The 14,173-nt window shown below is 41.3% G+C and overlaps 1 protein-coding gene across 1 annotated transcript in view; it reads right to left on the bottom strand.

The window, feature by feature from the left end:
• Positions 1–14,173, bottom strand: part of LOC113523927 (mucin-5AC-like) — a 38,040-nt gene that overhangs the window by 9,098 nt on the left and 14,769 nt on the right. The window contains exons 30-38 of the mRNA XM_053238295.1: positions 12,872–13,929; positions 8,365–12,469; positions 6,836–8,229; positions 2,962–4,051; positions 2,661–2,836; positions 1,905–2,076; positions 1,550–1,797; positions 895–1,078; positions 82–262 (exon numbers count right to left, since the gene is read on the bottom strand). Of these exons, the coding sequence (XP_053094270.1) occupies positions 82–262; positions 895–1,078; positions 1,550–1,797; positions 1,905–2,076; positions 2,661–2,836; positions 2,962–4,051; positions 6,836–8,229; positions 8,365–12,469; positions 12,872–13,929 (8,608 nt within the window). The remainder of the gene's footprint in view (positions 1–81; positions 263–894; positions 1,079–1,549; positions 1,798–1,904; positions 2,077–2,660; positions 2,837–2,961; positions 4,052–6,835; positions 8,230–8,364; positions 12,470–12,871; positions 13,930–14,173) is intronic.

Below are 14,173 nucleotides of genomic sequence, written 5' to 3' on the forward strand. Positions count from 1 at the left end.
AAATTAAGCAGGTCCGTTTTTATTACTAAACACTTATAGTAGTTATATCAAGAGTGTTGAAAAGAGGCTAAATGTACTTACTTGCTAATATTCTGACAGATTGGAGCACTGGTGCATGGCACTGGTGTCGGTTTAGTGTGTGGTGGTTGACAGTTGCTGTCATTATTACTGACATTCCAATACTGAGCCATTTTTTCACAGGAGGAAATAATGGTGCCATTTGGAAGGCGACAATCATCTTTACGGTTATTATCACATGTTCCTAAAAAATGGATGAAAAACTGTTTTATTAGAACAAATCACATCAACAATTCACAACAGCGTTTCAGGCTCTCAGGTTATCTGCTCTATAATTACCATTTTTATAACATGGTAATAATAAATAATAATAATAATATAAATAAGGAATAATTGACTCTGGTCAATTATTAAAAAAATAATGCACACCTGAGGTGGTAATGCGGTAATAACGTGAAGCGGAGTGGCCGTTATACCTTGAGTCTGCATTATTTTTCTAATAATTCAAATATCTATATATAGCTTGATCTATCTATCTATCTATCTATCTATCTATCTATCTATCCAGCAATCCAATTATGTGAACCTTTGTTTCAGTCTCTACTTACACTAGCACACTAGTTTGCCCTGTGTACTAGAACTAGAGTTTTTCCATTACTTAAACACATTTTAAAATATACAATATAGTTATAGACTTTAAACAATCTACTATTATCAAGAAAATCATTATAGCCATTTACGAATGATCACAAAGAATGTTTCCTAAAAAAACAATTTCCATGTATTTTTTGGGCCTGACTGTATGGAAACAAAAGATCAGGCACAATTAATCTGCACGTTTCACCTTTAAACATTATTTTAGCAATTAGAACTTACCACACTGTCCTTCAGTGTTTCCATGGAACTTTTGCCATGGGAGGTTGATGAAAAACATCATGCCAGTGAAGATGACCTGTGCATCGATTGCTGGTATCACCACGAGTGATTCAATACCATTGTCTGAAATTCGGAAGTCCTCGTTCTCATATGGTAGTAGGACTCGCTTGTGGTTGACAGTGATCTGGTAAAAAGAAGATCTTTCAGTTTTTCACAGGTTTAGCCATAGCACATTTCCATTACTAAAGACCTCTAAGCATGATGCATAGCTATAATCATTAGTTTGGTATGCTGTTTTTATGTTTTTGTTGTTGTTTATTTGTTGTTTGTTTTATTTGGTTTGTTTTTGGTTGCTGCATTACTGTTAAGGTGCAAAGCTTGACATATTTCGTAGACAGAAAGAAAAACAGCTACTGATGTAATGAAAGTTAGGAAAATACTGTCGAAACTGACTACAACAACAGCTTTGTCAAGTGTTTGACTACACAGTGTTATGATTGTCTCTCCAAAATGGTCATAGTGGTTGTTTCATTGTGCAATTTCTGAGTACGCTTTTAATCTTAAATCTATGCTTTATTTAGAGCTGTGTTTTTACAGTTGATTTTCTTTGTAAATCAATATGCCATCGAAATATAGGAATGATTAAAGTAGTTACCAGATTTGTGACAATTCCGTTAGAAATCTCCTGTGTCATGAAAATTTCATAGGATTTGTAGTGCACAGTCAGTGATTTAGGACAAGAGAGACCATCTTCGGAGTCACAGTAGACATTATCAATAATGACGCTGAAGTGGTATTTTGGATTTATCTCTTTGACAAGGACATAGGAGCAGTTTCCTTGAAATGGGTAGTATGTTCCGTCAAAAGTGATGTAATGTGGGTCTCCAAAGCCACTGCATACACCTGAATGAGGTACAACATAACTAAAGTATTATTAATGCTATTGGGAACAGTTATGACATAAAATAACCTGCAGTAAATAGAAATGATAAACACGGAAGTTTACTCACACTGGCATTCATATTTGGAACAACACCCAGACTCATCAGTGACTTTCTGTGGTGGGTGGTTGTTTACACAAACAGGCAAAGGTGTATCTTCACATTTCATAGGCTCATGTATGATTATTCCATTGTTGCATGTAATATTGGAGCATTTTCCATCAGGTATAGTCTCTCCATGCTGAAAATATATGACAGTTAGAATTGGAAATATGTGAAAGAGGATAAGAAGACCTAAGTCTGAACATTCTGAAGAGACATATCCAAGAGATGCAATGAATTTGAGCAGAAATAGCTACAGATTCTTGAACTATTTCAGATTTTAAACCCTAATTCTGCACTGTGAATAATAATGATCCAAAACTTATTTGGGTGATTTTTAAAGTCAAGAAAATTAAGATCAGTGAATGAGAATATTTCATTACTAAGTTCATATATAAAGTGTGTTATTACAGTACATTATTACAAGTTACTGTGAAAAGCTTTTGTGGATTACAAAGTGTTAATAAGATTTGAACCATTCCCCTTACACATTAATGTAAAAACAAACCAAATGCCTTTACATGGTGAAAGCTATAATAGTGAGTTAAATATCTAATATGATTTAAAAAGGAATATTGTAGAAATAAGATATTAGAAGCAAAGTTACAGCTTTCTTATAACAAATTCAGAGAATGTAAACATTGTAAAATCTGATTAAATGAAATGTTGAATTGACAATGTAAAGTTAGGGTAGGAGCATGGTTTCTTTTTTAAGTGCATTACCTTTAGAGGTGGCTTGTCACAGGGTAGCAGGTGGCTTGTAGTTGGTGCTTGGGTAGTTGAATGTACACTACAATTATATGAATGTGTATGAACTACACATGCATTATACTCTGTCTTGTTGCAAGTTGCAACATAACACCATCCATCAAGATCACTCACATTGTAAATCTGGAAACCTGGATGTAGAACATATTTAAAAAAGGGAAAATGTGTTGGATGTTAAGTGTTATGGCAAACTGAAAATAAAGAAAGTGAAGCATGATTTTCTACAATACAGTGGAAAAAATGTCTATTGTGTTACCTGGTGGTACTTGAGTTCCATTAATTATGCATACACATTGACGCTCTGTAACGGGTTTTGATGTGGATCCAGTTATGACACTAAATGTTGAAGTTGTTGTAAAAGTTGTTGTAGTTGATGGTGGTGTTGTAGTTGTTGTAGTTGTTGGTGGTGTTGTAGTTGTTGTTCCTGGTGGTGTTGTTGTGGTACACCATTCTGGTAATTGACAACAATACACTCTAATTTCATAGTCAAAGCACTGCTGTTGAAGACCTTGATTTTCGTTGAGACAGATGAGTCCATCTTGGGCATTACAGGTCACTTCCTGGCCCAACTGTGAGAGGGTAAGGTCAGGGTAGAGTTTTGCTCGGCATTCAACTTTTGGTGGGGTGGAACAGATCTTAGGATATGTGTCACTTATCCTTCTTATTGGTACAACTTCACCACCATTAGCACCAGTTGTAGGAGGGCCAAAGTCCATCCAGTCAGACCAAGAGCACTCATACCCGCAATGAGGTGTGGGCTGAATTGTAGATTGTGTCACAGTTGGGGATGTTGTAAGTGGGGTTGTGGTTGTTGTACTTGGTGTTGTTGCAGATGTTGTACTTGGTGTTGTTGTACTTGTTGGTGTTGTTGGTGTTGATGTTGTTGTTGGTTTTGTTGTAGTTGTTTCCGGTCTTGTTGTTGTTGGTGTTGTAGTTGTTGTAGTGGTTGTTGTTGTAGTTGATGGTGGTGTTGTAGTTGTTGTAGTTGTTGTTGGTGTTGTAGTTGTTGTTCCTGGTGGTGGTGTTGTGGTACACCATTCTGGTAATTGACAACAATACACTCTAATTTCATAGTCAAAGCACTGCTGTTGAAGACCTTGATTTTCGTTGAGACAGATGAGTCCATCTTGGGCATTACAGGTCACTTCCTGGCCCAATTGTGAGAGGGTAAGGTCAGGGTAGAGTTTTGCTCGGCATTCAACTTTTGGTGGGGTGGAACAGATCTTAGGATATGTGTCACTTATCCTTCTTATTGGTACAACTTCACCACCATTAGCACCAGTTGTAGGAGGGCCAAAGTCCATCCAGTCAGACCAAGAGCACTCATACCCGCAATGAGGTGTGGGCTGAATTGTAGATTGTGTCACAGTTGGGGATGTTGTAAGTGGGGTTGTGGTTGTTGTACTTGGTGTTGTTGCAGATGTTGTACTTGGTGCTGTTGTACTTGTTGGTGTTGTTGGTGTTGATGTTGTTGTTGGTTTTGTTGTAGTTGTTTCCGGTCTTGTTGTTGTTGGTGTTGTAGTTGTTGGTGTTGTAGTTGTTGTAGTGGTTGTTGTTGTAGTTGATGGTGGTGTTGTAGTTGTTGTAGTTGTTGGTGGTGTTGTAGTTGTTGTTCCTGGTGGTGTTGTTGTGGTACACCATTCTGGTAATTGACAACAATACACTCTAATTTCATAGTCAAAGCACTGCTGTTGAAGACCTTGATTTTCGTTGAGACAGATGAGTCCATCTTGGGCATTACAGGTCACTTCCTGGCCCAATTGTGAGAGGGTAAGGTCAGGGTAGAGTTTTGCTCGGCATTCAACTTTTGGTGGGGTGGAACAGATCTTAGGATATGTGTCACTTATCCTTCTTATTGGTACAACTTCACCACCATTAGCACCAGTTGTAGGAGGGCCAAAGTCCATCCAGTCAGACCAAGAGCACTCATACCCGCAATGAGGTGTGGGCTGAATTGTAGATTGTGTCACAGTTGGGGATGTTGTAAGTGGGGTTGTGGTTGTTGTACTTGGTGTTGTTGCAGATGTTGTACTTGGTGCTGTTGTACTTGTTGGTGTTGTTGGTGTTGATGTTGTTGTTGCTTTTGTTGTAGTTGTTTCCGGTCTTGTTGTTGTTGGTGTTGTAGTTGTTGGTGTTGTAGTTGTTGTAGTGGTTGTTGTTGTAGTTGATGGTGGTGTTGTAGTTGTTGTAGTTGTTGGTGGTGTTGTAGTTGTTGTTCCTGGTGGTGTTGTTGTGGTACACCATTCTGGTAATTGACAACAATACACTCTAATTTCATAGTCAAAGCACTGCTGTTGAAGACCTTGATTTTCGTTGAGACAGATGAGTCCATCTTGGGCATTACAGGTCACTTCCTGGCCCAATTGTGAGAGGGTAAGGTCAGGGTAGAGTTTTGCTCGGCATTCAACTTTTGGTGGGGTGGAACAGATCTTAGGATATGTGTCACTTATCCTTCTTATTGGTACAACTTCACCACCATTAGCACCAGTTGTAGGAGGGCCAAAGTCCATCCAGTCAGACCAAGAGCACTCATACCCGCAATGAGGTGTGGGCTGAATTGTAGATTGTGTCACAGTTGGGGATGTTGTAAGTGGGGTTGTGGTTGTTGTACTTGGTGTTGTTGCAGATGTTGTACTTGGTGCTGTTGTACTTGTTGGTGTTGTTGGTGTTGATGTTGTTGTTGCTTTTGTTGTAGTTGTTTCCGGTCTTGTTGTTGTTGGTGTTGTAGTTGTTGTAGTGGTTGTTGTTGTAGTTGATGGTGGTGTTGTAGTTGTTGTAGTTGTTGGTGGTGTTGTAGTTGTTGTTCCTGGTGGTGTTGTTGTGGTACACCATTCTGGTAATTGACAACAATACACTCTAATTTCATAGTCAAAGCACTGCTGTTGAAGACCTTGATTTTCGTTGAGACAGATGAGTCCATCTTGGGCATTACAGGTCACTTCCTGGCCCAATTGTGAGAGGGTAAGGTCAGGGTAGAGTTTTGCTCGGCATTCAACTTTTGGTGGGGTGGAACAGATCTTAGGATATGTGTCACTTATCCTTCTTATTGGTACAACTTCACCACCATTAGCACCAGTTGTAGGAGGGCCAAAGTCCATCCAGTCAGACCAAGAGCACTCATACCCGCAATGAGGTGTGGGCTGAATTGTAGATTGTGTCACAGTTGGGGATGTTGTAAGTGGGGTTGTGGTTGTTGTACTTGGTGTTGTTGCAGATGTTGTACTTGGTGCTGTTGTACTTGTTGGTGTTGTTGGTGTTGATGTTGTTGTTGGTTTTGTTGTAGTTGTTTCCGGTCTTGTTGTTGTTGGTGTTGTAGTTGTTGTAGTGGTTGTTGTTGTAGTTGATGGTGGTGTTGTAGTTGTTGTAGTTGTTGTTGGTGTTGTAGTTGTTGTTCCTGGTGGTGTTGTTGTGGTACACCATTCTGGTAATTGACAACAATACACTCTAATTTCATAGTCAAAGCACTGCTGTTGAAGACCTTGATTTTCGTTGAGACAGATGAGTCCATCTTGGGCATTACAGGTCACTTCCTGGCCCAATTGTGAGAGGGTAAGGTCAGGGTAGAGTTTTGCTCGGCATTCAACTTTTGGTGGGGTGGAACAGATCTTAGGATATGTGTCACTTATCCTTCTTATTGGTACAACTTCACCACCATTAGCACCAGTTGTAGGAGGGCCAAAGTCCATCCAGTCAGACCAAGAGCACTCATACCCGCAATGAGGTGTGGGCTGAATTGTAGATTGTGTCACAGTTGGGGATGTTGTAAGTGGGGTTGTGGTTGTTGTACTTGGTGTTGTTGCAGATGTTGTACTTGGTGCTGTTGTACTTGTTGGTGTTGTTGGTGTTGATGTTGTTGTTGCTTTTGTTGTAGTTGTTTCCGGTCTTGTTGTTGTTGGTGTTGTAGTTGTTGGTGTTGTAGTTGTTGTAGTGGTTGTTGTTGTAGTTGATGGTGGTGTTGTAGTTGTTGTAGTTGTTGGTGGTGTTGTAGTTGTTGTTCCTGGTGGTGGTGTTGTGGTACACCATTCTGGTAATTGACAACAATACACTCTAATTTCATAGTCAAAGCACTGCTGTTGAAGACCTTGATTTTCGTTGAGACAGATGAGTCCATCTTGGGCATTACAGGTCACTTCCTGGCCCAATTGTGAGAGGGTAAGGTCAGGGTAGAGTTTTGCTCGGCATTCAACTTTTGGTGGGGTGGAACAGATCTTAGGATATGTGTCACTTATCCTTCTTATTGGTACAACTTCACCACCATTAGCACCAGTTGTAGGAGGGCCAAAGTCCATCCAGTCAGACCAAGAGCACTCATACCCGCAATGAGGTGTGGGCTGAATTGTAGATTGTGTCACAGTTGGGGATGTTGTAAGTGGGGTTGTGGTTGTTGTACTTGGTGTTGTTGCAGATGTTGTACTTGGTGCTGTTGTACTTGTTGGTGTTGTTGGTGTTGATGTTGTTGTTGCTTTTGTTGTAGTTGTTTCCGGTCTTGTTGTTGTTGGTGTTGTAGTTGTTGGTGTTGTAGTTGTTGTAGTGGTTGTTGTTGTAGTTGATGATGGTGTTGTAGTTGGTGGTGTTGTAGTTGTTGTTGCTGGTGGTGTAGCTGTTGGTGTTGTTGTGGTACACCATTCTGGTAATTGACAACAATACACTCTAATTTCATAGTCAAAGCACTGCTGTTGAAGACCTTGATTTTCGTTGAGACAGATGAGTCCATCTTGGGCATTACAGGTCACTTCCTGGCCCAATTGTGAGAGGGTAAGGTCAGGGTAGAGTTTTGCTCGGCATTCAACTTTTGGTGGGGTGGAACAGATCTTAGGATATGTGTCACTTATCCTTCTTATTGGTACAACTTCACCACCATTAGCACCAGTTGTAGGAGGGCCAAAGTCCATCCAGTCAGACCAAGAGCACTCATACCCGCAATGAGGTGTGGGCTGAATTGTAGATTGTGTCACAGTTGTGGTTGTTGTACTTGGTGTTGTTGCAGTTGTTGTTCTTGGTGCTGTTGTACTTGTTGGTGTTGTTGGTGTTGTAGTTGTTGGTGTTGGTGTTGTTGGTGTTGGTGTTGTCGTGGTTGTTTCTGGTGTTGTTGATGTTGGTGTTGTAGTTGTTGGTGTTGTAGTTGTTGTAGTGGTTGTTGTTGTAGTTGATGGTGGTGTTGTAGTTGTTGTAGTTGTTGGTGGTGTTGTAGTTGTTGTTCCTGGTGGTGTTGTTGTGGTACACCATTCTGGTAATTGACAACAATACACTCTAATTTCATAGTCAAAGCACTGCTGTTGAAGACCTTGATTTTCGTTGAGACAGATGAGTCCATCTTGGGCATTACAGGTCACTTCCTGGCCCAATTGTGAGAGGGTAAGGTCAGGGTAGAGTTTTGCTCGGCATTCAACTTTTGGTGGGGTGGAACAGATCTTAGGATATGTGTCACTTATCCTTCTTATTGGTACAACTTCACCACCATTAGCACCAGTTGTAGGAGGGCCAAAGTCCATCCAGTCAGACCAAGAGCACTCATACCCGCAATGAGGTGTGGGCTGAATTGTAGATTGTGTCACAGTTGGGGATGTTGTAAGTGGGGTTGTGGTTGTTGTACTTGGTGTTGTTGCAGATGTTGTACTTGGTGCTGTTGTACTTGTTGGTGTTGTTGGTGTTGATGTTGTTGTTGGTTTTGTTGTAGTTGTTTCCGGTCTTGTTGTTGTTGGTGTTGTAGTTGTTGGTGTTGTAGTTGTTGTAGTGGTTGTTGTTGTAGTTGATGATGGTGTTGTAGTTGGTGGTGTTGTAGTTGTTGTTGCTGGTGGTGTAGCTGTTGGTGTTGTTGTGGTACACCATTCTGGTAATTGACAACAATACACTCTAATTTCATAGTCAAAGCACTGCTGTTGAAGACCTTGATTTTCGTTGAGACAGATGAGTCCATCTTGGGCATTACAGGTCACTTCCTGGCCCAATTGTGAGAGGGTAAGGTCAGGGTAGAGTTTTGCTCGGCATTCAACTTTTGGTGGGGTGGAACAGATCTTAGGATATGTGTCACTTATCCTTCTTATTGGTACAACTTCACCACCATTAGCACCAGTTGTAGGAGGGCCAAAGTCCATCCAGTCAGACCAAGAGCACTCATACCCGCAATGAGGTGTGGGCTGAATTGTAGATTGTGTCACAGTTGTGGTTGTTGTACTTGGTGTTGTTGCAGTTGTTGTTCTTGGTGCTGTTGTACCTGTTGGTGTTGTTGGTGTTGTAGTTGTTGGTGTTGGTGTTGTTGGTGTTGGTGTTGTCGTGGTTGTTTCTGGTGTTGTTGATGTTGGTGTTGTAGTTGTTGGTGTTGTAGTTGTTGTAGTGGTTGTTGTTGTAGTTGATGGTGTTGTTGTAGTTGTTGTAGTTGTTGGTGGTGTTGTAGTTGTTGTTCCTGGTGGTGTTGTTGTGGTACACCATTCTGGTAATTGACAACAATACACTCTAATTTCATAGTCAAAGCACTGCTGTTGAAGACCTTGATTTTCATTGAGACAGATGAGTCCATCTTGGGCATTACAGGTCACTTCCTGGCCCAATTGTGAGAGGGTAAGGTCAGGGTAGAGTTTTGCTCGGCATTCAACTTTTGGTGGGGTGGAACAGATCTTAGGATATGTGTCACTTATCCTTCTTATTGGTACAACTTCACCACCATTAGCACCAGTTGTAGGAGGGCCAAAGTCCATCCAGTCAGACCAAGAGCACTCATACCCGCAATGAGGTGTGGGCTGAATTGTAGATTGTGTCACAGTTGGGGATGTTGTAAGTGGGGTTGTGGTTGTTGTACTTGGTGTTGTTGCAGATGTTGTACTTGGTGCTGTTGTACTTGTTGGTGTTGTTGGTGTTGATGTTGTTGTTGGTTTTGTTGTAGTTGTTTCCGGTCTTGTTGTTGTTGGTGTTGTAGTTGTTGGTGTTGTAGTTGTTGTAGTGGTTGTTGTTGTAGTTGATGGTGGTGTTGTAGTTGTTGTAGTTGTTGGTGGTGTTGTAGTTGTTGTTCCTGGTGGTGTTGTTGTGGTACACCATTCTGGTAATTGACAACAATACACTCTAATTTCATAGTCAAAGCACTGCTGTTGAAGACCTTGATTTTCGTTGAGACAGATGAGTCCATCTTGGGCATTACAGGTCACTTCCTGGCCCAATTGTGAGAGGGTAAGGTCAGGGTAGAGTTTTGCTCGGCATTCAACTTTTGGTGGGGTGGAACAGATCTTAGGATATGTGTCACTTATCCTTCTTATTGGTACAACTTCACCACCATTAGCACCAGTTGTAGGAGGGCCAAAGTCCATCCAGTCAGACCAAGAGCACTCATACCCGCAATGAGGTGTGGGCTGAATTGTAGATTGTGTCACAGTTGGGGATGTTGTAAGTGGGGTTGTGGTTGTTGTACTTGGTGTTGTTGCAGATGTTGTACTTGGTGCTGTTGTACTTGTTGGTGTTGTTGGTGTTGATGTTGTTGTTGGTTTTGTTGTAGTTGTTTCCGGTCTTGTTGTTGTTGGTGTTGTAGTTGTTGGTGTTGTAGTTGTTGTAGTGGTTGTTGTTGTAGTTGATGGTGGTGTTGTAGTTGTTGTAGTTGTTGGTGGTGTTGTAGTTGTTGTTCCTGGTGGTGGTGTTGTGGTACACCATTCTGGTAATTGACAACAATACACTCTAATTTCATAGTCAAAGCACTGCTGTTGAAGACCTTGATTTTCGTTGAGACAGATGAGTCCATCTTGGGCATTACAGGTCACTTCCTGGCCCAATTGTGAGAGGGTAAGGTCAGGGTAGAGTTTTGCTCGGCATTCAACTTTTGGTGGGGTGGAACAGATCTTAGGATATGTGTCACTTATCCTTCTTATTGGTACAACTTCACCACCATTAGCACCAGTTGTAGGAGGGCCAAAGTCCATCCAGTCAGACCAAGAGCACTCATACCCGCAATGAGGTGTGGGCTGAATTGTAGATTGTGTCACAGTTGGGGATGTTGTAAGTGGGGTTGTGGTTGTTGTACTTGGTGTTGTTGCAGATGTTGTACTTGGTGCTGTTGTACTTGTTGGTGTTGTTGGTGTTGATGTTGTTGTTGGTTTTGTTGTAGTTGTTTCCGGTCTTGTTGTTGTTGGTGTTGTAGTTGTTGTAGTGGTTGTTGTTGTAGTTGATGGTGGTGTTGTAGTTGTTGTAGTTGTTGTTGGTGTTGTAGTTGTTGTTCCTGGTGGTGTTGTTGTGGTACACCATTCTGGTAATTGACAACAATACACTCTAATTTCATAGTCAAAGCACTGCTGTTGAAGACCTTGATTTTCGTTGAGACAGATGAGTCCATCTTGGGCATTACAGGTCACTTCCTGGCCCAATTGTGAGAGGGTAAGGTCAGGGTAGAGTTTTGCTCGGCATTCAACTTTTGGTGGGGTGGAACAGATCTTAGGATATGTGTCACTTATCCTTCTTATTGGTACAACTTCACCACCATTAGCACCAGTTGTAGGAGGGCCAAAGTCCATCCAGTCAGACCAAGAGCACTCATACCCGCAATGAGGTGTGGGCTGAATTGTAGATTGTGTCACAGTTGGGGATGTTGTAAGTGGGGTTGTGGTTGTTGTACTTGGTGTTGTTGCAGATGTTGTACTTGGTGCTGTTGTACTTGTTGGTGTTGTTGGTGTTGATGTTGTTGTTGGTTTTGTTGTAGTTGTTTCCGGTCTTGTTGTTGTTGGTGTTGTAGTTGTTGGTGTTGTAGTTGTTGTAGTGGTTGTTGTTGTAGTTGATGTTGGTGTTGTAGTTGTTGTAGTGGTTGTTGTTGTAGTTGATGGTGGTGTTGTAGTTGTTGTAGTTGTTGGTGGTGTTGTAGTTGTTGTTCCTGGTGGTGTTGTTGTGGTACACCATTCTGGTAATTGACAACAATACACTCTAATTTCATAGTCAAAGCACTGCTGTTGAAGACCTTGATTTTCGTTGAGACAGATGAGTCCATCTTGGGCATTACAGGTCACTTCCTGGCCCAATTGTGAGAGGGTAAGGTCAGGGTAGAGTTTTGCTCGGCATTCAACTTTTGGTGGGGTGGAACAGATCTTAGGATATGTGTCACTTATCCTTCTTATTGGTACAACTTCACCACCATTAGCACCAGTTGTAGGAGGGCCAAAGTCCATCCAGTCAGACCAAGAGCACTCATACCCGCAATGAGGTGTGGGCTGAATTGTAGATTGTGTCACAGTTGGGGATGTTGTAAGTGGGGTTGTGGTTGTTGTACTTGGTGTTGTTGCAGATGTTGTACTTGGTGCTGTTGTACTTGTTGGTGTTGTTGGTGTTGATGTTGTTGTTGGTTTTGTTGTAGTTGTTTCCGGTCTTGTTGTTGTTGGTGTTGTAGTTGTTGTAGTGGTTGTTGTTGTAGTTGATGGTGGTGTTGTAGTTGTTGTAGTTGTTGTTGGTGTTGTAGTTGTTGTTCCTGGTGGTGTTGTTGTGGTACACCATTCTGGTAATTGACAACAATACACTCTAATTTCATAGTCAAAGCACTGCTGTTGAAGACCTTGATTTTCGTTGAGACAGATGAGTCCATCTTGGGCATTACAGGTCACTTCCTGGCCCAATTGTGAGAGGGTAAGGTCAGGGTAGAGTTTTGCTCGGCATTCAACTTTTGGTGGGGTGGAACAGATCTTAGGATATGTGTCACTTATCCTTCTTATTGGTACAACTTCACCACCATTAGCACCAGTTGTAGGAGGGCCAAAGTCCATCCAGTCAGACCAAGAGCACTCATACCCGCAATGAGGTGTGGGCTGAATTGTAGATTGTGTCACAGTTGGGGATGTTGTAAGTGGGGTTGTGGTTGTTGTACTTGGTGTTGTTGCAGATGTTGTACTTGGTGCTGTTGTACTTGTTGGTGTTGTTGGTGTTGATGTTGTTGTTGGTTTTGTTGTAGTTGTTTCCGGTCTTGTTGTTGTTGGTGTTGTAGTTGTTGGTGTTGTAGTTGTTGTAGTGGTTGTTGTTGTAGTTGATGGTGGTGTTGTAGTTGTTGTAGTTGTTGGTGGTGTTGTAGTTGTTGTTCCTGGTGGTGTTGTTGTGGTACACCATTCTGGTAATTGACAACAATACACTCTAATTTCATAGTCAAAGCACTGCTGTTGAAGACCTTGATTTTCGTTGAGACAGATGAGTCCATCTTGGGCATTACAGGTCACTTCCTGGCCCAATTGTGAGAGGGTAAGGTCAGGGTAGAGTTTTGCTCGGCATTCAACTTTTGGTGGGGTGGAACAGATCTTAGGATATGTGTCACTTATCCTTCTTATTGGTACAACTTCACCACCATTAGCACCAGTTGTAGGAGGGCCAAAGTCCATCCAGTCAGACCAAGAGCACTCATACTGGCAAGAAGGTGTGAGCTTAGTTGTAGTTTCTGTTGTACTCAAAGGCTTTGTTATTGTAATCTGATGCGGTGTTGTGGGAGGTGTATGTGATGTTGTAATGGGGGTCATTGTTGTTGTTGCTGGTGGTGGTGGTGGTGTTGTACATTCTACGGGCTTACAACATTTTGCCTTTACCTCATAATCAAGACATATTAGAGTTTGATATTTGTTTTCACAAAGTAGACCTGAGTTACTGCATGTAACATTTTGGTCTAACTCTGATAATGGCACACCTGGATAACGCACTGCTTGACACTTGACTTCAGCTGGTTTTTCACATACTTTATAGCGTCCTGAATGAATAATGTTTTTGATAGTTTCATTGTCCCCTCCTTCTGGTCCATATTCAGGGTAATCAACATTCATCCATGGTGTCCAGGAACAGACTTCACAATCTGGTTTTGTTGTGGTGGTTCCTGTGGTTGTGGTTGATACTGATGGTGACGTTGTCGGTGATGTGCAGTGGCTTTTATCACAGCAGTAAACACGTATTTGGTAGTTCAAACATAATGGAAATGGGCCTGATTGTTCTTCATTTTTGCATATTAAACCTATGTTAACATTACAGTCCACCTTCTGTCCAACTTCACTTATGCTTTTATTTGGATACTTTTCGGCACGGCATTGAATTTGGGATGGTTGCTCACAGATCCTATAACCAGCGGCTCTAATATTTTTGTATGTTTCAGAGTCACCTCCACTGGGACCAGGGGTTGGGAATGTTGTGTCAAACCATTCTGACCATTCACATGATTCCTGGCATGTAGTTGAGGTTGGTCCAGTTGTAGTTATTGGTTCTGAAGATGCTGGAGTACTGGGATGCATAGTAGACACTGAAATACAAATAAATTTCATACATTCAATGAATAATTTCATTAATTCAGAATGTATATCAGGGATATTATTTCACACATTAACCAGAATTTTTGTTTACTGTTCCAGATTTCAGTCTAATTTCTTGTTTATGTTTCATGATTTAGCCATAAATACTCTGTACTATTTATTTTTAATTCTTTCTTTCTTTATTTTGGCTTGATTTGTTTTAAATTTGCTCTTCTGGAACATATATATTGATAA

This window comes from Pangasianodon hypophthalmus, chromosome 11, assembly GCF_027358585.1.
Source record: "Pangasianodon hypophthalmus isolate fPanHyp1 chromosome 11, fPanHyp1.pri, whole genome shotgun sequence".
In the NCBI taxonomy this organism is placed as follows: Eukaryota; Metazoa; Chordata; class Actinopteri; order Siluriformes; family Pangasiidae; genus Pangasianodon; species Pangasianodon hypophthalmus.